This window comes from Eutrigla gurnardus (genome assembly GCF_963514095.1).
Source record: "Eutrigla gurnardus genome assembly, chromosome: 19".
Taxonomy (NCBI): Eukaryota; Metazoa; Chordata; class Actinopteri; order Perciformes; family Triglidae; genus Eutrigla; species Eutrigla gurnardus.
In genome coordinates, this window is record NC_139930.1 from 14,549,855 (window position 1) to 14,573,713 (window position 23,859).

Below are 23,859 nucleotides of genomic sequence, written 5' to 3' on the forward strand. Positions count from 1 at the left end.
AGCGGATATCTTTCAGTTAAATCGTCCCAAAATTCAACTATAAAAAGCAAGAAGATCTGTACCTGCGCCATCACTTCCAGGGACCAGCTGTCCCCCATGCTGATGGGTTGTGTGGGGTTGGTGGGGATCTTGCTGTCCTTCTCAGAAGGTCTCAGCAAGGTCGGCCCAAACACCGTCGCCAGGTTGTGGAGAGACATTTTGTTGATGCTTTCCTTCTCTGCCACCCTGAGGAGAGGATGACAGACAGGTCCATTAGTGGCGTAGAGGGATCACAAGAGCACATGTAGGCGATGTTAATGTGCTGTGATCCACACACACGTCCATGAATATGTGACGTTAAAAGCCCTACAACAGAAGGAATTTAATAAACTGACGCATTGATAATAGACATCATCATCTTACCCCCATCTTCTGTCCATTGCACCATTCATTACACATGCATTCTTACATGTATCTGCATTGTTGGAGGGCACATACTGTAATGTTTGAGCCTCTTGTTCAAAATCACCATGGTAACCAGGAGACATTTCACTGTTCCAGTTGAATGACATCCTACAGTAGTTAGTTTTAATAGCGTAAAAGCCAGATGATCAAACAACAGGATGCCATTTTTAAGGTTTTAATATGACATCAACTGATTCAGATAACTATGGGACACATAGGGAATCCCTGTCTATAGATTGTGTGTGTGTGTGTGTGTGTGTGTGTGTGTGCGTGTGTGTGTGTGTGTGTGTGGTTACTTACCTCTTCAAGTGATCCAACAGGAAAAGGAATGTGACCAGGTTGGGTTCAGGCAGCGACAGCAGTAAGTTCAACATGCAGCTCTCTTTGGCAACACTATCAGACAGGGCTGCACACAACAACAAGATTTTTACACATCCTGCCATTTAAGGACTTCCCTCTTTAAGCATTTAGAGGTTACAACTGATAATCAGCTATGTGTGTGAATGCCATTCCCCCTGCGACTTACTGATGCCGCCTGCAAAATTGGGGTAGAGGTCATCGGTGAAGAGCGGCTCCGGCAGCTCTCGGAAGTAGAGCTTCAAGGTCCCGGCGATGGCATTGACGTCCATCTCACTCATCATCACTGACACATCCTTATGATCTGCAAGAGAGACACGAGAACAACATGAAGACGGGAGGTTGAGCCAACAGCAGCAGCCGCCATGCCTGTTATTGTCCATCAGAATAACCGTAAAACACAAATTCCCAAACAGCACACACACACACTCACACATGTGCAAGCTCAGACAGAATTAGTTCATAAATCTGGTTAATCATTTGAGGTTGGAGAAAACACCTCACGTTAACAGGCCACAGAGCTACGATAACGATCACCTGATCAATAGAAATAGAATGATTAGATCAAAGGTTTCCTTCGGGTGATGGTCAATTAATCTTCTCGGCCATCCTCCCTAGAAATGCATGGCAGTTACTGTATTAAAAACCATGATTATTAAATAATCTTTGAACAAGTCCATTTAATATAATGCTGAGTTTTAGGATTTTTTTCAAATAATCCAAACACACACAGGGAGGATTTGAACAGAAATAATTTACACTTTCTCAAAGTGTAAAGTGTCCTGAGATAACTTCTGTTGTGATATGGCACTATAAATAAAATGATGTATTTACAAGGGACGACAGGAAAGCTGTGTATATGTACGTATGTAGATGAAAGGAATGCTCACTGGTGTCAAAGGCAGTCTTCAAGGCCTGGATATCCGTGGCCACTCCTGATACTCTGTAGATGCCAACCTCCTCCATACCCCTCCTTTCGATTTCCTCGAGGCACTGCCGGACAATGTAGGGCACCTTGGAGCGCTCTCGTCTGGACGGGGGCAAACATTAATGATCAACAGCGGTTTATATTAATAAAACACAGAATGAACGTCCAGGCACTATAGCCGTGTTTGTGCCAGTCTTAAACATGCTACGTTTACAGAGAGCCTGCTACAGTCTAGGATCGGAGTTTGGATTTGTTAATGCTGATGAGAAAGCACGGCCCTTAGAGTGAACATCCGACTGGAGACGACAGTCAACTCACTTGGTCACCGTGGAGATCTTGACTCCGAACACACCCATGGGTTTCCGCGAGGGCATCCGTTTCAGGCTGAACTCTCGGCTGGTGAACTTCATGGAAAGTTTAACCTCGATCTGACCCAGGAAACAAAAAAAAAAGGGGGTCAAGTTAAGAGTGATACAAGCCTGACATCCATCGGCAATGGACAACCATATGGACTGAGTATTTTGAGACAATTGATGACTATCAGTTTGTTTTAAATGTGAGGGGAGAAAAGTCTGATCCATTCACTCACCCCGTTCATGGGAATAACAGTTCTCTGCCAGTCTTTGCCTTGGAGAGTCGGAGGGTCGAGCTGGTGGAGGAAAAGGAAAAAGACACTGAGTGATATTTTGTTTGAACTAAAGAGATATTTTACCACAACCACACACCTGATCCTTCAAGATTATAGAAAGCTGTTGTTTTTTTATGAGTTATAGATGCATGAAAAGTGAAAAAAAAAAAAAAAAAATGAATAAAAAGGAATAAACGATTAAATTGCAATATTTCTACACATTTAGGCAAGTAAATGGTCAATTACCAACACCTATTTTGATATTTTTGGCTTTATGGTATGTTATCTGTTCTAAACATTCATTCGGATGGTAAACCAGTAAATATAATGTGGGGGATTAATCAGTAACTGTGGTTGCTACTGACGATGGGAGTGGCAGTTTCTTCCCCTGGATTTTGGAAAAATCCTGCTGGGCAACTTTCTCACCACTCTGGGTGGCTGGTTTGGAATGACATCATCTGTCAAGCAGTGGTGTCACATGATGACCAAAGGAACCACTAGGTGGAGCATGTAACCGTAATTCCTAGTTTGGCAGACAAGGAGACTCATCCGAGTGGAGATGGTTACTGCAATTTGTGTTCAGGCTCAAATACAGAATACAGTTAATATGACATGAAGGGAATAGTGTGCCATTGTTTTTTATGATGGGTAAAGATCCATTTGTGTGTTTTTTTGTGGTTGTGAGGTGAAACACAAACAAACCTGCCCTTGCTGTGGGTGGAGGAGTAAGACAAGGAGGTTTTTAGTGCGTTTCCAACTAAATATCTCCTTCTGTCTGTAACACTCTCTCTCCTGTATCTTTGCTTTCTAACTGTTGATCTCCTGTTTGACACTTGGCATTATCCTGAAGGCTGGCGTTGTCTTGGCAACCTAATCATCTGCTATCAACCTGCGAGCCGCCGGTCTCAAGGACAGCGTCTCGGTGGTTGTTTTTTTTTCTGGGGTATTATCAGGATTTTGGCACTTTTTACGGACGGAGCGCCTGATAGTGATGATGTCACTTCCACACATGCAGGATGCCATTGTAGAGCCTTTACTGCGTGATGTTTTCAGACAAACCGGGAAGCAACGGCATGAAAATGAAAATGTTTCAAAAATGCTGCACATCCTCTGAACAGCAATTTCTCTCCATACAACCAACCATCCATTCATCCATTACATATTAGGCTAATTCATTTAATCAGCCATTTTTTAAAAATCATGCCCAGTTTAAGTCGTTCATTGAGCAATAATGAGGATTTCATGCTTTGTGGCGGTGACATAACTGCGTATCACTAATGAGTCATTTTGGGTCTGATGAGGGGGGGGGGTTACGTCATGTCATACCGGGATCTGTCCTTTCCCCATGATGCGGTCTGTGCTCTCTCCATCCTCTTTGTTCGTCTTGGTCTTGTTGTAACACTTCTCGTAGCAGAGGAGCCTCAGGGTCTGAGAGCCCTCCAGCTCGATCTCAAACTCCTGCGGGAAAGGAATCATTCGAGTTCAGTCACGCCAATCGAGAACAACAAGAATGACAATATAGTTCCAGGGAAAAAAACATCAGCGCCGCCCCACATTTTAATTCATACACTCCACCACAGCCGACATATATGCCCTGTAATTATGCACGGGGACAGTCTGCATATGTTTTGCACATCGTTCTGAGGCGCACGCTGTGTTGGTTCACTTAGCATTCGGACAGATGTGAGTCATCACCAGCAGCTCCTCATTAACTGATATTATTTCCACTTTGCTGAGCAAAATCCTCAAAGAGTCTTCGGGTCCACGATGGAGGAAAAAAAACAAAGCTGCGCTGCAGATGAACCGATCTACTGATTGTATGTGGAAGCTTGGGTCTGTGGCGCTAACCTCCAGCATCCAGCTGTGTCATTAATGCATCTGTGTGTGTGTGTGTGTGTGTGTGTGTGTGTGTGTCTGCTGGCAGGCATATACAGTATGCATATGTGTGTGTGTTTGCTATATGTTTGCAGGGGCTTACTCAAAGATGGACCGCTAAGTGATTACAAGACCAGATGTCAGAAACATGACAGGGAGCACAAACTGTACCAAGAAGCAAATGGGTTCATTATGTTAACATTATGTCAAACTGTAAAACCATATTTTAAGCGTTGACTCATAACTGAACCCCTCTATTGTCTATGCAGACTCTGCAGAAACATGTTTATTCCAACTGGATTTACAGTCGCATGCTTATCCTGTTCCAAGTCTCTAACCTCATTCCATTTGGGTTCTGTAGTGTATCGATACACTCTCGTCTTGGCTTTATTTGAAAAGAAGCCAAAGGAATCCACCTCCAATGTGCAGTAGAGATCTGGTAGAGAGGAGAGGATTGGAAGTAAGGAATGATAGTCAAGATAAAGTGGAAATTCCTACAAATTAAACAGACATTTTGAGTGGTATGACTTAAAGAGATGAACATAAACTGAAAGTTAAGTCAAAAACAAAAAAACACTGTTTTCCACTGCTCTGTGGTCACATAGTTGAGCTTTCTCAGTAACTCATTTTGTCTAATTATCTGTATTTTTGTTATTTTGTATGAAGGCTAAGAGGTGAGTGACTCACTCAAGCTCTGTTTGAGGCCGGAGGCAGAGTGGACGATTACATTCAGGAACCCGTGGAGACCGGGGGATTCATCCTCTGGAAAAACAGTCAGAGAGCAGACAGGGAAAAAAGACAGTGAGAGGGGATTAGAAAAGCATGCAGATGTGTTTGCTTTGGAGCAGAATCAGGCATGGAAGGAAGGGGATAAACATGTGGCTTGAACCTTTTCTTTTTTTTTCTTTTGATCCCCATTTGAATCACATCTATTATTAATCATAATTTTCTTTTCTGGTATTTTCTGGTTTACAACAGAGCTTCATAAACTGAACAGCATTTCAGCGTTAAAAAACACTTTCTGGAACGCCCATGTCTGTAATATATTATAAGCATACTTGAAATGCATTACAGCACTGTATAATTATTATAATAGAAGCACATAAGTATACATGATGCTTTATAATAATAATTATAACACATAATAAAGCATTTTATACTGATTTATCTGGTTAAGTATCATTATACTTCATAATTGCTGACTGACACTGTTTCACAAGCCTGTGTCTATAATGGATTATAAACATGCATATAACACGTTTTATTATTATACTGCATATAGTATATGATTATATGGCGTTATAAAAAAAAAAAAAAAATGTAATCCAGATGTGGGAATTATAATACACTATGATCCTTGCAAAAGAAAAAGTGTTATGATTATTGCTTTAAAGCATTATGAAGATGCATGATTGCTTATAACTATAGTTTTACAGTGCAGGTATGTTTATTATGCATTATAAAAAAAAAGAAAACATTCCTTACCTTCTTTGTTGATGCTGAGTGGAATGTGGTGGACAGTCTGCAGTTTGACACATGAGTTGGTCAACACTTGCAGCTCCAAGGAAGTCAAGGAGGAGGTTTTCAAACCTTGAGGGAAGGCAGTGAGTGCAGACTTTAAATGATGCTGCATATCGGTCTCTCCGACTCCATCCCAAGGATGCTGGATTAGTAGTTGCTATTGTTCATGTATCCACATTTAGCTATTTCTGGGTCTTTCATGTCCTTCACAAACAGACATTTTGAAATTTCCAGGTTCCACTTACATTTCTTCTGCTGTTCTTTCATCGTCTCCCGCCACTCTGCACGTTCGTAGTCGGATGACATCAAGAAACTGTAGCTCTGAACACAAACACACACAGAAACATGGCTGTTATTTCATTACTGATGAATCTGGGGAGAGGCAGATACAAGAAAGCATGAGGCAGAGAACGCATGTTGAGGGAGGTCAGCGAGGAGATAGTGTGCTACATGGGAATGAAGCGGAGGAGAAGAACAGATGGAATATGGAGGAGAAGACTACGAGGAGCAGTCGGACACAAGATGGGGGGTGTCATCACCTTGCCGTTTTTGTTGTAGACCCTGAGGGGCATGCTGGGACACGTTAGCAGGAGCAGAGACTCCTGTTCAGACAGCTTCTTCCTGAGACGGTCAATGACTTTTGAACCCTTGTTGGCTCTCTGAAATCACAGGTGAAAATTGTTGACTGTGTCCGTATGGATTACCTTACATCAGGAAGAAAATAACGTATCCAATAAAAGTCTCAGAGAACACATTAAATAAATGCGATTGTTGTTTTTGTGATCCGTGTGCATCCACGCTACCTTCTCTCTCTGAAGCTCACTGCGGAGGTGTGAGATCTTGACCTTCATGGCGTCGAGCTCCTCGTCGGGGACCTGGGGGATGGTGAGGGGCTCGGTCTCCTCTGGGCCCTGGAAGGTCAGCTCGGTCAGGGGAATGTACCACTTGCTGTCGTACTGTTGGGTTTTACTGCAGTGGGAGGAGGAGGAGAGGAAAATACGGATGTGAAGGAGAAGTGGAGTGAAAACAATGGGTCAAAGATGTGGATGAGCGAGGGGCAAGGAGAGAGTGGAAGAGGGAGAAAAATAGAAAGAAAAATTAGACATTTTGACAATTAAGAAGGTTAACTGTTGGATTGTTAAGTGTCTGTGTTTGCTTTTCCAGACATTTTTAGATTTTTTTGTATCTCAGAGATCTCATTAATAAAATTAGATTTTAACTTATGAAAGAAATTCTCTATAATGACCATCTTCTGGGCTACATAACGACTGCCATGTTGGTAATCCATGTATTTTGATCACTCCGACGGCGAGGATAAGATCACACTCCCATTCCTTACCCTCCGGTCTGTTTCTTCAGCTTGGCGCAGAGGAGGAGATCAGTGAAGAGGAAGACGTGCCGCAACTTCCTGGCTCCCTCCACCAACTCCACCATGAAGCTGTCCCTCAGAAGCTGGCGGCTCTGCGGCAGCAACAAACAACGGTGGTGGGTCAGTGACACCCTTTATACATGTCGACATGCATCCCTTCTCCTCTCTTCCCGCCTCACCAGTCCATTTTTGGAGTGGAGGTGAGGAAGAAGCCAAGGAGACTGGATCTTACATTTACCTGCTGCTCCTTCAAAATCTTCAAAAATCATCAGTGACAAAGATCATGTTCAACATACTGTTGTTCACTAAATATTAACCAAATCATTACCCCAAAGGTGTGGAGGGTCTTGCATTGAAATGCATGAATTAAACTAATCACCCAGTAAACATTTTTGTCATATTCTGGCATAATCATCCATTTCCCAGGTTGTAGAGGAATGAATGAGGGAAAGGCAGACGAAAAAAAAAAAATCACTGATGTCAGACTATGTAATGAGATGTGTAATACCGTCACTTGCCAAAAGGGGACAGTGATGTCATTTTCCAAATCAGAAAACACATTTTCAAGAATGGACAATAACAGGGAGCTGAGAGAGAACGCCAAACGACAACTCTTCAGTGCTCATAACCCTGGTTTTACTTGTGGTGCTGGGTATAAACCGAAAAATGACTTTATAAATACACATTCTAGTCCGTGTTTGCCCTGCTTTCATTCTTTTAATTGCACAAATGGAAATACGTGTGAACAAGTCGATTTTCAAATGAAAATGTTTTGAGAAAAGTGATTTATTTAGATTATTCTGCAGGTTCCAAGCTGACTTCACCCACTGTGCCTTGGATATTTAGCTTGACTGCACCCATCTATATGACGTAATTACCTGGTATTTCTGTTTTAATTACAAATGCATTCAATGGGACCAACCATTTGCAATGCTATCATGGAAAAAATGATTTCAACTAGTGAATAGCCACTGCTAGCCAACTAGACTTGAACTGCAGGTTTCTGCAAGAAGCACCAGCAGGAGGAATGGCAGCATATGGCCCATACTATTACCAATATGCAGAGACAAGCAGTATGCAAACTGCAAACTAAGTAAAAAAAAGTAGGACTAAACATTTAATGCCTATATTACATTCTAAACAAAGTGTGTTCTTCTTCACAGGTCTACACTTCCATGTAGTTCCGGGGGCCACACCAGCACCCGACCTAGCCCACCTTACAACAACTCCCCGGCAGCAAGGCCGTGAAGCATGACATCACGCTTGCTCAGAACCAATCGCACCCCTATCTCCATCTTCCTGCCCCCCCCTCCATCACGACCACACAGCTACTGTCACTGCCAGAACACACTGAAGTGGAGCTGATGCTCGTGTAGAAGAGGTTTATGTGCTTAGAAAACCTGACTCGACATCTGCAGACAAAGAGGAGGATCGTGCCACTTGTGCATGATGGAGAGGGTGAAGGGAGGGTGACAAAGACAGAGAGCACATAAAAAAAAAACAGAGAAAAGAAATGGCTTACGGAGAAAACGGAGGGAAGGAGAAAAGCAGGAAGGAGAAATGATAGAGGCGGAGCAGCTCCCGGTGGAATACATGTCATGCCGCAGTTTCTTACTGTGCTGATACGGAACCATGTGACACAGCTCCACTGCAGTGATCTGTTGTTAAGGCACTTGCATGCACACGTGAAGATCCTGCAGCAGCTCAGAACCAAGTTTGGATCCCAGTAACAAGGATCTCAAAGCGGTCTAGTTCCCAGTGGTGGATGTCATGATTCGTAACCAGCCGGATAATGAAGCCTGCGCTGATAACGACCTGTGACAGACGAGTTCGCTTCTCTCTATATGGCATACTTCTCTAGTGCTGTGATGTGTCAGACCGCCCATGACAACTCGTCTCATTTCCTGATCCGCTTCGCGTTTGTAACACAGACTGAGATATGATAAACAACTCGCTGTAATATGTATTTACTGTAATGTTGGAGGACTCCGGGATCGTTTACCGTCCTTATGCAAAACGGGGATGCACAAGGGAGTGCAGCTGTAGCCCATTTGCTATAAAACAAAACAAACACAGTAATCTCTTCAGGTTTTGGGACGTGAAGTAATGGAATCTCCTGATGATTCTAACTAGATATATAAAACTTCTCTCAATATCCATGATGCCATATATTTAGAACCAGTACGGTCGTTACAGTGAGACATGGATCACAATGCTCTGCTTAGTTCTGGCATATAACAACATTAGGAATGAGCAATACTGGAGCTTATGCTGTGAAGCTACATGTATATGAATAGCACCGATGCACTATGAGTGTACAGCGCGCCATCAGACTGATCCAATTGGGCTCCGTAATATGATTTCAGATCTGAGGTTTAAAGGGCATTTAATCCATTGGCAATTACATACAGTATGTATGGATTAAACCTCCATATGTGAAACTATAAATAGAGACTCCGCAGACAAACTGGCAGAGCTTTGAGCTAAATGCTTACGTCAGCATACTAATATGCTCATGATGAATGTTAACAATTGTCATTTTTGCAACCACATAATAAGTACCATCATTGGAACTGGCAGATGTTGATAAAGCCCCTGGATGAAAAGTCAGGAAATCACCAAAGTCGTTAGAGCTGCACACCGTATATATCTGTAGCAAATGTGAATGTGAATGGCTGAGATATGACACCCTCATGGTGGCTATAAAGGAGACTGCTGTGACGCTGTGTGGTCAGAGGTTCAAGAAACTGTGTAACGGTAATCAGAGAATACAGAAAGTACGACGGTAGATTAAATCGGATTATAATACAAAGTACAACAGAGAAAATTGTTACGCTGATGCAGATTAGAATGAAGGGTCAGGGGAAGAGTTGTACATTAGATTTGTCTTAACAGGTCAGTGCATTGAACTTCAAATGACCCACTAAGAGACTACGCTGCCCATCCAGCCTCAGTGATAATCCTCTCCTCCATTGATTTCATGATAAAGAGATAAAACAAAGGTAGGGATAACAGCTAGATTAGGGGTTTACAGGCTTCTAACTTTGTGAATGGGAAGCATTTGATCAGATACTTTTTTCCCTTTATTTAATCATTGTTTTATCTTTGGATGGAGACACATATCCCAGTTCCCACACCAGTAATCTGATGAAGTTAAAAATGTGCTCTGCTCTACGACTCATCCTTAATAAACAGGCTGTCTCAGCACATCATGTGACATTTTTCCCCAATATCGAACAGCCATAGGAGAAATTTGACTTTCTCCATTTCTCGTAATAGCTGACTTGGAAAAACCAGCGGCAGCAGCGCGGATGGAGAGCAAACGTGAGGCGGGGGGCACGCTGACAGCACAGAACGCAGATTAAATATTGACCATCTCCTGGAGGAAGCCTTGCTGAGAGCTTGCGCAAGTGATGGCATGAATTTACAACGAGATCCATGTTTATTTTTAGAGCGCGCGCTCGAAATCTGGCTTCTCTGTGATGTGGACGGTATGTGTAAAAATGAAATGTATTCATGCGGGGACCAATTTGCGTCATGAAGGAGGGAAAGACAGACCTACGGAGCCCAGATGAACGTGGTTTGCATATCTCTCCTCGAAATACACACACACACAGTCACATCAGGGCCACATCTTCCCCAAAGGCAAACAAAAGCAGAGTGGGGAGGTGTATTGAGATTTAGGCGGGCGCCATCATTTGCATTTTAATTAAGCAGCTACTGTTTGTCCCCTCCCCTCGTCTGGCTGAGTCTGTGGCCTCTGGGGGCCACTTGTGCTGTTCTGCTCCTGCATGCCTTCACTGAACAAACCACAGGTTACTCTCTAGCGTGTGGGTGAGAGTGAAGCTTCCGCTCCCTGAATCCTCTAACTTTCAGGGCGGATCATAGATAGAAATCACATAAAAGGCTGTTTTACCTCCACTAATCCTGCATCACACAAATAAAGGCTAACGAGGGCCTTTTCCAAGTTAAACCCTTGGTGCTATCAAAGGCCTGAGTTGCCCTTTGGACATCTGAAGGCACAAAAAAAGCCCCGTTATCAACACTGTAATGATGTTGATGTGCACAGACATCGTGGAGAGGTCAGAGAACGGATTTAGCTTCGGCAGAGCAACAATTTAGGAGGGAGACGGGTGTGCTGACTCGGAAAAATCAAATGATTTGATGGTTTTATGTAATAGCAGATATTAAAACAGCATTTACAAACACATCTCTACTAGAAGTGTTGATCTCTACAGGTTATATGTTGCAGCTCGGTTTGGTGAAATGTGGACAAAAACCTCAGGCATATTATATTATATGCTCTGGCAAGATATAATGAGCCCCATTGATTTACGTGCGCTGCTTTCATGTATCCGTAATAAATATTTGATGACCGGTGTGGAGGTCTGGACAGAGCGGGGTGGAACCAGGGCCTACGGGGGAAGGAGGGGAAGTGTGTGCGTCCGGGCGTGTGTGTGTGTGCGTTCAAAGGCAAACAAGAGAAGCAGAGCGAGTGAATGGACCAGAGAATACAAGTGTGTGTGTGTGTGTGTGTGTGTGGAAAGGGTGCAGTAATGACCCCCCTGTGAGCAGAGGGAGGAGCCGGCACAGCCTTTCTGCTCGTTCGCTCCCACCCTCCGTTTATGAATAATTAACTCGGAATCTGCCAGTCAGAACGGACCGGTGGCTCATTACAGGGCATTATGTACGGCAGTGTCACGCAAGCTATCAATCAAGAGGCGTCCATTCATGTGCGTCAAGTCATCTCCGGGGGTGATGGTGGGGTGGGGGGTGGGGGGAGTCTTGTGTGTGTTTGCGTCCAGGGAGATGGAGGCATGGAAAGCCACAAGAGACACACTCAGAGCAAACAGAGAATCCCCCCTCTACTAGGCAACCCTGCTATGACCATATAAGGGCATGGGCTCCACTTTCAGGCTGTGGACCGGCAGCTCCTGTACATTCATTCGGCAGTATTGTCATTTAAAGGGCGGAGCTATGACATCATCGTGTTCAGAGCTCGATAGAGTTAATCTACATCTTTACAATGAGCAGTTTGTCAACGGGCGGAAGATATTGCTTTGTATCATCTTTGAGTCGTAAAATAGTTGGTCGTATTTATTAAAGGCAGTCGTCGTTTTGTAAATCTGTGTACGCTCACCTCTCCCTTCTTGACAGTCATACCCTGGCGTCGGGGCGTCGTCTCCTCGTTGATGCTGGACAGGAAGTTCTGGGAGATCCGCAAGGCATCCTGCAGGAGCGGGTGGTCCGGGTGGCTGGTGGGCGTGTGTTTGAGCAGGTCCTGAAGTACAGCGGTAGATGGAGACGTATTAACTTCAACCAGGTTAAAGAAGAAAAAATACTTTTTCATAGATGCAATCAATTGAATCCTAACAGGAAAAACAAGCAATTACTAAAAAAATAATATGCGACATTATTGAGATGATTACTTACATGAAGGACCAACGTGCTACGAGTCACCCTGTCCACTGGTTTATATAACAACGCTGTACATGAAAAATAAGACTGAATTATTTATATGACAGAGTTACTTTAATATGCTACATACAAATATTTGAATAAATAGGATTTAGTGAAAAGCAGCATGACGCAAATGACCTTCTAGAGAGTTCTTGGCCGTCTGGTCCTTCGAGTCCTTTGGGCTCCTCACCTTCAGGTTCTGTTTGGATACAAACGTTGTGTTGAGGAAAACAAAGACCTTTAAACAACAGTTCAGCACGGTTAATCCATATGAAAACATAGTGAGGTTATTATCCTTGCACAAGCAGCACTGAGGTCATCCATTTCCAAATTAATTATGCCATCCTCAGCAGCTTTCCCCCCTCTCCCCACCATCTCAGCTCAGATGGCTCAAAGCCATGCATCATTACTTAGGCCATTAACAACCCTCGATGATGAATTCCCCGTCCGGCATGTAGACACCAGCCTCAACACTAACTGGTAGATCTCATAAAACATAGACGAAGACTGATGATGTACCAGAAAGGACTTGGAAAAATGTTGAAAAGAACAAGTAGAGAAAAGAGCTTGAAGGCTTAGCCAGAGGCGTTTGCTCCGGTTTAACAACCATATTGTAGTTAAAGTAAGTCTCCTGCAATGAGTTACATTTTAAGTGATAAAATTCTTTTTAACAGCTGCATCGGAGTCAATTTTTGTAGCTGCTGGCCAAACCGAATACTTTAATACTGTAAAACTAGATTGGTTGTCTATTACACCACAGGGAATGTAGAAAACCAGGGTAACTTTTGTTACATCGGCCTCCAAAACTACGATTAGAGGCATTAAAATAAGTGTTTTGAAATTGAGTTTGTCAATGTTAAAAGAAAATGTTCTGAGGCCTTGAAGCTGTTAAAAACTTGTGTTTGGCGGAAAGATAAATGCACTGAAAGTCATTAGGCTGTCACTGCTCATCTACAGTCTGTGCAGGGTGATACCGAGCTCACATTCTCCTGGTCGGTGATGAGAATAAGGCCAAGCAACCATCCTCTGTATCCCCCCTCATTTAACTAATGTGACTGGAGAAATACCACACAATTCCCTCTGGCTGCATTTGTGTAGAAATATTCAGTAGAAGATTTGAAGGAAGGGAAATGCTAAAAGCTGCGTGGGTGAATAACGGGAGAGCTTTTTTGCAAGTACAGTGAATCAGGGACAAAACGGTTCAGCAGCTCTTTCTGTACAACACCTAGAAGAGTCTTTCCTTAATAACATCGATTTCAACACTCGACTGCAGTATTTTAACATAAAGTGTTTTATATTAACATAATAGTAACCGTAGAGATCTACGTTGTAGAAATTTAGGGAAAAGAAAAGTTGCACAAAAAGTGTACAAGAAGAGGGTCACTTATATAGTGCAGGTAGGAATTACGGGACTTCAATAAAGAATTTAGTGCAATGTGATTGTGAAAATCACTCCTGCTTAAGTAAACATGCACTCATATGTAGATTAGATACAGCATGCTCCACACATCAAAAAAGAAAGGAGGACTTGTGAAAGTCCACTGGATAATTTGCTGGTATGTAGGGGGTTTACACGGCTGTTAAATGATCCCACAACTCAGAGATCACAGCTCCGACTCCTGTAACAGCGATAAGGTAGAAGCTAAATAAGTGACTTGCCCAATTCCTTTCTTCACATCTACAGTAGAGCCATTAGTTTGGTATTGTAATCCATTCTTCCCTCTATCCTTCCTACCTCAGAGATTTCAGCAAACTGTGTGTTAGCCTGGCAGCCCTTCTCCGCCGTCTCCACAGCCAGCTCGTAGTTGTCCACAAATGCTCGGTAGACTCCAAGCTGGCTGGCCTGATGGGAAAAGAAGAAGAAACACATGAAGAAGAATGTTTTTAATTGATATATTAGACATATTGAAAGGTTGGTCAGTGACTTTGATTTGTGAAGACATGGTTCTGCCTGCAATCCATCATTTGAAGCTACTATGAGGAGCTTTTATTATTATTAGTCTGATTTGAGAATAACTATATAGAAATAGCCAATCTTCTTGTTGATGGTCTCGTTTGCTAATGCAGTTCAGATATATGAGTATTATATTAAGTTCTTTGTAGTAACATTAAATCCATTAAAGTGAGCTGCTATACAAAAGACATAAATAGCTGGTGAACAGCATTCCCTCAGCTCTCAGACAGAGCCGTCCATTGTCGAGTTAAAGCGATGAAACCCACAAAACAGAATCTCAGACGCATCCAGACACTCAATAGTCCGCTTCACTTCACTACTTCCTCTTCTTAACTTCCACCACTTCATTCCTGAACTCCACACACACACTGCAGCCACGATGCTGCGTGCTGTCAAGTCTTTTTTTGGCACACGCAGGCACCAAACTAATGGAGGAAACGCATTAGAGGGACACGACAACCTGAGACGAATGGAAGCGCGGCAGCATAATAGATTCTGCTCAGTCAACACCTTTGTCTGAGTAAAGCCTCCATTTTAAGAAGTAAGTGTGTGGAAATGGTGGTGAGCGCTGGTCAGTCAAGAGTCCACCTTAACTGCTCATGTGAACGGATTTAGTCCAGTCAGACGCGTCTGAGAGACCGTGCAACGGTACGACGCCGATCGCGGTCACCACAACCGCACGTAGCCACGGTGCACACCTCGCAGCCGGGCCCGTTGCCCTAGCAACCCGTGAGGCCGGGGCACAGTGCAGGGGTGAGTAATTAATGATTGGTGTAACGGAGGCTATGAAAGCACACTTAGGGAGCCGGATGGCTGAATAAAACTCTACCGAACGCTGGCCGCCAGCGCCGCCATCCATCTCGCCGGCGAACAAAAGGACAATCAATTCTCCCGAACAAAAGCAGAAGGAGGAGAGAGTACAGTGGAGATGGGCTTTGTGTGTAATGTTGAGAGACACACACACACACACACACACACACCAGAAAATCTTACCTGAATGTGTGGCACTTATGAGCGTAATAGACATGACATATTACCTTAAAAGCTCTTTATTTACTTGACTTCAGACCTGGAGCTTCAGCAAGTTGGGTAAATGTCTTTTGTCCATTCCAGAGAAGCTTATTTCAGGTTTATTACGATGTGAGTCCTACTTTGGTCATCATTTCTATTTGTTATGAAAGCACTGCACTCATTGCAGAGATCTGGGGCCACAGCAGCGATGATCCCGACCTTCCCAACATGCCTGATCTCTGCTATCATGGGATGGGCTTACTGTTGTCATGTTATTGCTGGGAGGTAAAAAATCACAACAAACACACAGGCACCTCTTTTGTTAACACATAATCTCCTAATTTGTGTTTTCAAATTCTCATTGGCAGCCAAAAAGCTCCAAAAGTGGATCTGGGACATACGTCCACTACAGTAGGAGGAAGTAAAGAGGAGGAAGGCGAGGAGAAAAGCAATTTTCACAATCCTGTGTCCTGCCCTGGGCCACGCAATCTGCACCACAGTGGAGGCCATTCAGAGCGTGACAGTCTGACTGTGGAGAGAACAGAGGGCCCCGAATGTCTGCCAGCCACATCCACAGAGACGCCGGCGAGTGTACGGCGGCAGTCTCATAGCAGAAAATGACTTTGGGTGATGAAAGAAGCTGCTTGGGTGTTTGGATTTCTCAGTTCGGGATTTGTCCCGTGCGACACTATGAGTGTAATCCACAGCGGAAAACAACGTTAGGGGAAACGGCCTCATGACAGACTACGGACATTATATGAGAAGGCTGGATTTAGCCACTCGTTCCAGATATTTTCTTATTTCTCTACATAGGAAGAAAAACGCGGTTCAGTCCACGATGACAGAATGATAGAGCAAAAGGCTTTTTTGTAAAAATCGACAGCTATGCTAGCATCTCTGTGCAACCAGGTGTTCCACATGATTCAGCATCTGCATGATTTATCATCAAGGATTCATGCACAACTTGGTTTTGGTAGGTGGCTGTTTCAGACTTAGCTGGTCCTGAAGCTTTGACTAATCAAACTTAATGAGAAAAATGCGTCGGTACAAGAGGCTCAATGGGATTATAGTGTTTGTTTTTAGCCTAACATTAGCTTTTTTACATCTGCCGATTGTATTTTGCTTTTTGTCGAGTTAGCAATGCCAATTTCTACGGTCGGCCTACACAAATATGTCATCCCTGCAGCACTCCATTCTGACACGGTTGGATAAACTCAATAAAACCACAGCTGCCACTTTGGAGAAGAAACTTCTTCACCAAAAAAAGATCACAATCGTGTGAGGCAAAAATAAAGGATCGTTCTTCTATAAATTCACAGAGTCAGGCTTTTTTTTGGTCCTCCATCCATGAAGAGCAACATTCCGAGCCAGTTTATCAGTCTGCCCGTCTGCCTTCACATCGCCTCTGTGCGTGACGTGTGCGTCTACGGAGAGCAGCAGAGCTTTCAGCCCTACTTCCAGCCTTCAGACACTTCTCTCTAACTCTCATGCTCATACCATGTCAGCGATGCTTTGCCTCCTCCTCTTTTCCTCTCCCTGTCCTTGTTCTGATGTTTTATGACGCCTAAGCCCGTCTGCACCCCCACAGACTTCAGAGTCATGGTGAGACAGCTCTATCAGAGCAGCCTAAATCTACTTGCCTACCCGACTCTCATCCCCCCTTCCCCTGCCTGTATCACCTCCTCTACCCCTCATCTAATCTCTTTCTCCCTCCCTCTCCAACTCCTAACGGAACGGCTGTCATGCAGCATTTTTTTCCTTTTTGTAGGCTCAGCGCCTTCTCCTCTTTTATTAACTACTGTCTGGAGGGCAGGGGGGGGGGAATGGGGCAGAGACTGCGTGTGCACGTCTGCGTGGAAACTGTCCACAATCACCCGATATTTACGGTTTCCCCACATCAGAAACGTGACATCATTGTGATGGGGAGTTTTGTGGCGTGGAAAGACCAACGTGACAGGAAGAAAACTATAAAAACTGGATTCTGGCACATGAATCCTTGATAGTAAAAGATACAAATTAAATCCTAATTTCTTATTCAGAGTTAACAAGAGAATGTGCGTGTGTGTGGTGGTGTGTGTGAGAACGAGAGAGAGAGAGAGAGACTCCTATTTATAGCAGCTTCTTGGAGACACAAAGCACACAGTGCAGTGATGGTCTCAGCAGCCTGAGGCAGAAAGGCGGCATTGTGAAACACGCCTGCACCTCCTCATATGTGTGCGTGCATGTGTGTGTGTGTGTGTGTGTGTGTGTGTGAGGGACACACTAGTGGGAGAGGAGCAGTATTTGGGAGAGAATTAACAAATGATTCATTGTGGGTTAATTGACCCATTGTGAAAATGATTAAATAGACCCAGTGTACATTTGGCCCTGATGTCGCTGCCAGAAACTACTGGAGGGAAGAGAGACAGCGAGCGAGCGGCTGCTGAGGAGGAAATGGGAAAGAAGCCGACGATTCAGATTCAATTTGTCCAAATTTAAAAAAGATAAAGAAGAGCGCCAGTGGAAAAAATCAAATCTGTACTTCTTTTATCCGTTTATTGTTGAATTATGGTGACAGATTCGGCTTCTGAAAGCCTCCCAATTCGGGAAACAACATTACTGTGGATAATGTCACTCTGGCTTCGTGTGTCTGTAGGTCAGGAAGAGCTGCTGCAGCACCCTGAATGTCTTTTCTAATGGCGTCAACTTTTTTTTGGGTTGCCACATAGGGTAAGGTCATGGAGTGACATCTGCTATTATGGGGACTGACACACGCCTGAACTCTCTTTCTGCTCACCAGTTTCTGGAAGAGGTCCCCGACTCTCTGGTGGTGGCTCCACTGCTGGACGCGGGGCAGAAGTCCGTCGTAGAACTCCCTGTGGATCTCGTAGAGTTCAGGCACTTTGAAGAAGATGGTTTCTATCTGGGCCACGGTGAGGACGGGCTGCGACGTCGTAGCCGCCGCCTTCAGAGGCTTCATAGGCTGAGAGGAACAAACAGGAGATTACAACGATGCTTTTGAGGGACTCTCTCACTACTTTAGATAGATTAGTGCGATAGTGTGTTGTCTTTATGACTCTTTTCTGCGTGGGCGATGGTTCTAGCGCGTCATTAAAAATCTTAAATGGTTTTTACGTGAGAAATTGTTCCTCATTCAATTCACATTTCGCAGATTCATCTAATGGCACCAAATTCAATTAAGTGTGAAGTGTCTATCATTAAATATTTCCACACTAAATACTCATTAATACTAATTTGCCTAACCACTTAGCCTACTGCTTTAACATTCTACTGTAAAACATGTGTGATGTGTGCGTTCTCACCAGCAGCAGTGCCTCCAGGTGACTGAGGTATGTTTCCTCGGTGGTCAAGATCCCCGTCAGGACCCACTTCCTCATCTCCAAACCCTTTTCCAGGTCGCATTCAGTCTGAAAAACACACAGATGCATCATGATAAAGAAAAGCAGCGATACAACATTATGTACAACAAATAATCCAATCATTGTTGTGTCATTTTGTGCCGGAGGCATGAAGAACATTAAAAGCATCGTAATATTTGTCACACCAGCTGGTAAAAGGGCCTCTCATATGACTTCTTTCGAAATCTCAAATTGATAGTTTTTACTTCTTTGCTGTTTTGTGAACGCCACAGTGGAGAGAATCAAACGGCAACAATTGCACCTTCGAGAAATCCCTCCCCGTTCCCCTCGGCCCAGTCAAAGCTCACTGAGGACTACGGACATGAAAGAAAACAGAGAGGCAGAGAGACTCCTCGGGCTGTCTTGTCTAACCACGAACTCTGAAATAACTCAAACAGGCAGGGTCTCCCGTGGGAGCAAGGTTGGCGTATAAATATGTGTCTGTGAGAGAATGTGCAAGTGCCAGGAGCACACAGACAGACAGACAGACAGACAGACAGACAGACAGACAGACAGACAGACAGACAGACAATGAGCCCAGGTCGGGACGTGGAAACATCCGGTCCCTTCAGGCTACGAGGATGACAAAGAAAGAAAGGGAGAAGAAAGGATGGAGAGGGAGAGCGAGACAATGCAGATTCAGTTTCATTAAGGGGGAGATAAGAGAGGGTAGGACTACGTTCAGGGGGGAAAAAAAGGGCAGACATAATCAAAACTTGGCAGCTGCACATACTGGAGAGCAGAGGAAGAGAGAGGGAAGCACATGGCAGGATTTTTGTTTTACTGCCTCTTTAGGCGGGAGTGACAAAGAACGAAAGTGAAACAAGAAAGAGAGGATAAGATCACCGGATGGAGAAAGAGATAAGAGAGGAGAGGGAAGAGGACCAGTATGAGAGTATGAGGGAGAAGCATGGCGTGAGAAAACAAAAACAAAACATTCAAAAACGTTCTGGCCATAATGATCTATGTACGTTGAGCTACTTGTAGTTCTTTAAGTACATATCTACACAGCAGAGTCCCAGCATTGTGTTAAATATAAATGAATGTACAGTATTCCTATGAGAATGTGCTTCGAGTACTTGGATGTCTGTGGGCGTGCATGCATTTATTTAAACGAAGGGCCTTAAACCTGTTTCCATGGCCACCGTATAAGTCAAAAATATACCACTCAACATGAACACGTTGCTGTGTGTGGTAACAGTTCTTAAAATCAATAACCATAATCCTCCTGAATGCAGCTTCACACAAGACAGGCATGCACAGGATGAACAGAGGCCATGTGCATGAGCTTCTTAGCATCTCCGCCATTAACAAGTTAGAAAATATTGCTTTATTTAAGGCTGCAATTTAAGATTATTGACATTATGGATTAACCTGCTGCTCATTTTCACAATCATTCAATTATTTGGTCTACAAGACAACAGATAATAGCAAAAAAAACTGTACATTAAATGTTCCTAAAACCCAAGATGACGTCTTTATATGTAAATAGTTCAAAAACACATTTAATAAAACGTTGTAGCCCTAATTTATTTGATAATACAGTTTGGAGAAATCAGGTGACAGAACTTAAAGTATATTATTATTATTAGCCTCCTCTTCATCTGCCTGTTTATCTCTTCAATAGATAATACATGGACTGCATCTTCTCTCTTTCTTTGTCTCTCTTTCTCAGGTGAGGCATAAAGGAAGGGATTCTGATAGACATGTATTATGCATCAAACAGGGCTGTCTGGGGATCTGTGCTGTATATAACAATATCCGAAAAAGCTCTAATTGATCATTATGTGTAGACTCTAAGACAAGCTGAAAGGTTCTGCCTTTTGTCATAAAAGTGCAAATAAAAAAAGGTGTTGGAAGTAAATTAGTAGTATAATTCTGACTTATGATTGCTTCTTAAATCGATGACACTGCGACTTTGAATCCGTCTGCCTTGAAGGGGAAAGCCTGAGGCGGCAACGGAGCCCCCTGGATGTTTGTGAGCTAATGAAAAATGAATTAATCATTGCTGAGCCACAAGTATCGGCATGAGCTATCTGACTTTAAAAAAAGAAGCAAGAGGAACACGAGGGTCCATTTGCAGCGTCAAAATAATATTTGAAGCAAATCACGAGGAGGAAACTTCAACATCCAGCCACATGTTACTGAGCGAGCAGAGGCGAGACGAAAGTGTTTATCATTTCAGACCCCAGACGACTCCCCTAGGAAGTACCCCCATCTCCAGACATATCATCTTTTATTCATCGCCGTGGCAACTAATGAGCCCATCTCCGGGTTCGGCCTAAAAGGAGTGTCTGCATGCCATTTTTGGTGATAAAATAAGACACATTCTCCCTGCTCGGCGTATATTTGGCTTGGTGTGAGTATGTTTTCACATCCAATATGTGTCAACAAAAGCTAATATTTCAACCCCTGGTTAAACCCTGCAGTGGGGGGCTCTCCATAAAATGACTTAGGAATTCTAATTTGCTTCTGATTCGTTTATGCACAAAGGACGATGTTCGCGTGGAATCAATACAAACGGTGTTTATTTGACAAGCGCTGAGACGTAGCGCAGGAGGCGCAGCTAGAAACCAAGCAGTAGCCACTGTAATAACATTATTCCACATCTCTCTTTCCCATGGAGCAGACTGTCAGCTCTTATAAACTTCCAGAGCCAGGTTAGAGAGGATTGAAGTGAGCCGCATGACCCGTCCCACACTTTATTAACTATTTTCATTTTTCATATTCTAATCTCTTTAGCATCCTGTTCTGCCTTGCCCTCGCTTTCTGAAAGGCCTAATGTGATTGCCTCCTATCTCCACATGTCTGCAAAGTAATGGGGCTGTCTTAGGATGATCCTGTGCTGGCCGGAGAAAGACAGTTCTTTTTAAATGCGGCATTCATTCTTGTTATTCAAACCATTGTGATCGACGATGGGATCGGATGGGATGTTCATTTTTTTATTTGCAAGGAAACAAGCTGTGCAATGAGTGAATTCCCATTACAGATGTGATGGATCACAGCAAAGGAGATTTCAATCTTTCCGAGCCCGCTAATCTACTGAGTCATCGAAAAGGTTTTGCGCTGGCTGAGTAGGAAATGAAATGACCTCCCTCTTCTGGTGGTGGTGGTGGCGTCGAGGTGTGATGTCAGACAGGACGAGGGGGCAACGAAAACGAGGAGAATTTAGATATTTATCTTTGATTGACCTACAAGTCAAGGATACGCGATAACATAACATATGTGGTCAGCACAGTCTTAATACTGATCAGTGACCCCCCCTCCTCTTTTCGCTCTCAGTGCAGGGAAGAGTCAGATTATAAGAGAATATTAAATCAGCAGTATTGCTGATGGTGATGACTCATCACCGTGACGTCATAGATCCATCAGCCAATCGCAGCTGGTCTGGACTCTGACTCACCAATTGGATAAGCAGAATGGGATGATGCTTGAAGAGGGTGCTGTCCAAGGGCAAATCAAGGACGCCGGTAACTCCATTTTCATGGCAGTTATTGAATGCGTGTCTGGCATGCGCGGCAAAATTTGTCGATAATTGTTGTTTGGCTGTATAATATTGAACTGGCCGTCAGATGCTGCTTTCGCCAACCCTAAACATACACAGTGTCGGGTTTCTGCCCCTGAACACGGGAGTCCTTCCACAAAGGGTTCACCATTCTGCTCTGAGACGGCACGACGTGGGCGCGTGTATCAATTAAAATCAGCGAGAGTTCCAAGCTCACAGGTCAAAGGTCGGCTGCAGTCGAAGGACTCATCGTTTATTGGCATATTCGAGCCATCAATCAGATTGACAGGCCCCTCGCTCGCCAGCTCAGACAGTGAGTGAAGACTGAGGGGGCGGAGTGATGCTGCTGCTTCGTGACCGCTGATGCGATTACTTCCTCCAAGGGCACAGCGGGGAGAGGCCGCGTTCGCAAAGATACATTCTGCAACAGTGCCTCTCCATCCTCATCCAACACATGCCTCTAGCATGGTCATCTGCTGCTCACCGGTTCCTTTGTGGAAGGAATAATGTGTGAAGGCTAAAATAGATTCTGGAGCTACCACCACTCATTTTCGCTGACGCTAGGGTTTTGTGTGTGTGTGTGTGTGTGTGTGTGTGTGTGTATCCTCTCAGTGGTAACCTTCGGAGAGCACCAGACGTCATAGATCACTGGTTTTCTCTTTCGCCGACAAGACTGCGTAAAGGAGGGAGGGTAAGAGGATGAAGGCTGATGGGGTGATGGAGGTGATAGGTAATTCTGCCTAATACCCTGGATGAGAAAAGGCCAGGCTCTTACGGGGGGGATGAGTTTCTTCACTGGATGACTGCTCCTGGGGTTATGAGGCAGGCGTTTATCAATCCTCTCAAACGGCAGATTTGATTTCCCGTCAATTCCCGTTTTTTTTTTGACGCATCGGGATTGCCCTAAGAATAGATTAGCCCACTTCCTCTATTGAGGTCAAACTATGTGACTATTGGCCATTAGAAAAATGATGCCATATTTGTAGGATTGTACATTCATATGGTAATTATGCTTCATATCAGCTTTGGTTTGTCTGGTTTGATGGCATACTGACCGACTTGGAGGACTCTAGCGATCCAGAGGAGAGGGTGTCCCGACTGCTGCGGCTCTTGGAGCTGAGGTGCGGCGAGGATGACGGCGAATCGTCGATGTACGGTAGGATGTCGTGGTGCCTCCGCTGCTCCTCTGCGCGGTCAGCATCATAGCCGTACGAGGGTGGGGTCCCAGTGAAATGACCATCTGTCACAGGGAAAAAAACAGATCCATACGTCAGTAACTTTTACATTATTTCAGCCCCTTTTGACGAAGACAGCGAGCAAATCACCAAATCAACGCTAAATGTGAAGCTTTCCACACTGGAAAGTCCGTCTAGTTTTTAAGGGACAAAGAAACACCAGTAGTAAGCTTC

At 44.0% G+C, this 23,859-nt stretch overlaps 1 protein-coding gene across 1 annotated transcript in view; it reads right to left on the bottom strand.

The window, feature by feature from the left end:
* The window catches only part of bcr (BCR activator of RhoGEF and GTPase), a 62,906-nt gene that overhangs the window by 3,968 nt on the left and 35,079 nt on the right, over window positions 1-23,859 (bottom strand). The window contains exons 2-22 of the mRNA XM_084034491.1: window positions 23,506-23,690; window positions 18,850-18,954; window positions 18,324-18,509; window positions 14,318-14,425; window positions 12,721-12,781; window positions 12,556-12,608; window positions 12,263-12,403; window positions 7,093-7,214; window positions 6,557-6,722; window positions 6,293-6,412; window positions 5,999-6,074; window positions 5,718-5,822; window positions 4,920-4,994; window positions 4,571-4,668; window positions 3,684-3,815; window positions 2,319-2,378; window positions 2,048-2,157; window positions 1,692-1,831; window positions 971-1,105; window positions 745-850; window positions 63-225 (exon numbers count right to left, since the gene is read on the bottom strand). Coding sequence (XP_083890617.1) covers window positions 63-225; window positions 745-850; window positions 971-1,105; window positions 1,692-1,831; window positions 2,048-2,157; window positions 2,319-2,378; window positions 3,684-3,815; window positions 4,571-4,668; window positions 4,920-4,994; window positions 5,718-5,822; window positions 5,999-6,074; window positions 6,293-6,412; window positions 6,557-6,722; window positions 7,093-7,214; window positions 12,263-12,403; window positions 12,556-12,608; window positions 12,721-12,781; window positions 14,318-14,425; window positions 18,324-18,509; window positions 18,850-18,954; window positions 23,506-23,690 — 2,447 coding nt within the window. The remainder of the gene's footprint in view (window positions 1-62; window positions 226-744; window positions 851-970; window positions 1,106-1,691; window positions 1,832-2,047; window positions 2,158-2,318; window positions 2,379-3,683; window positions 3,816-4,570; window positions 4,669-4,919; window positions 4,995-5,717; window positions 5,823-5,998; window positions 6,075-6,292; window positions 6,413-6,556; window positions 6,723-7,092; window positions 7,215-12,262; window positions 12,404-12,555; window positions 12,609-12,720; window positions 12,782-14,317; window positions 14,426-18,323; window positions 18,510-18,849; window positions 18,955-23,505; window positions 23,691-23,859) is intronic.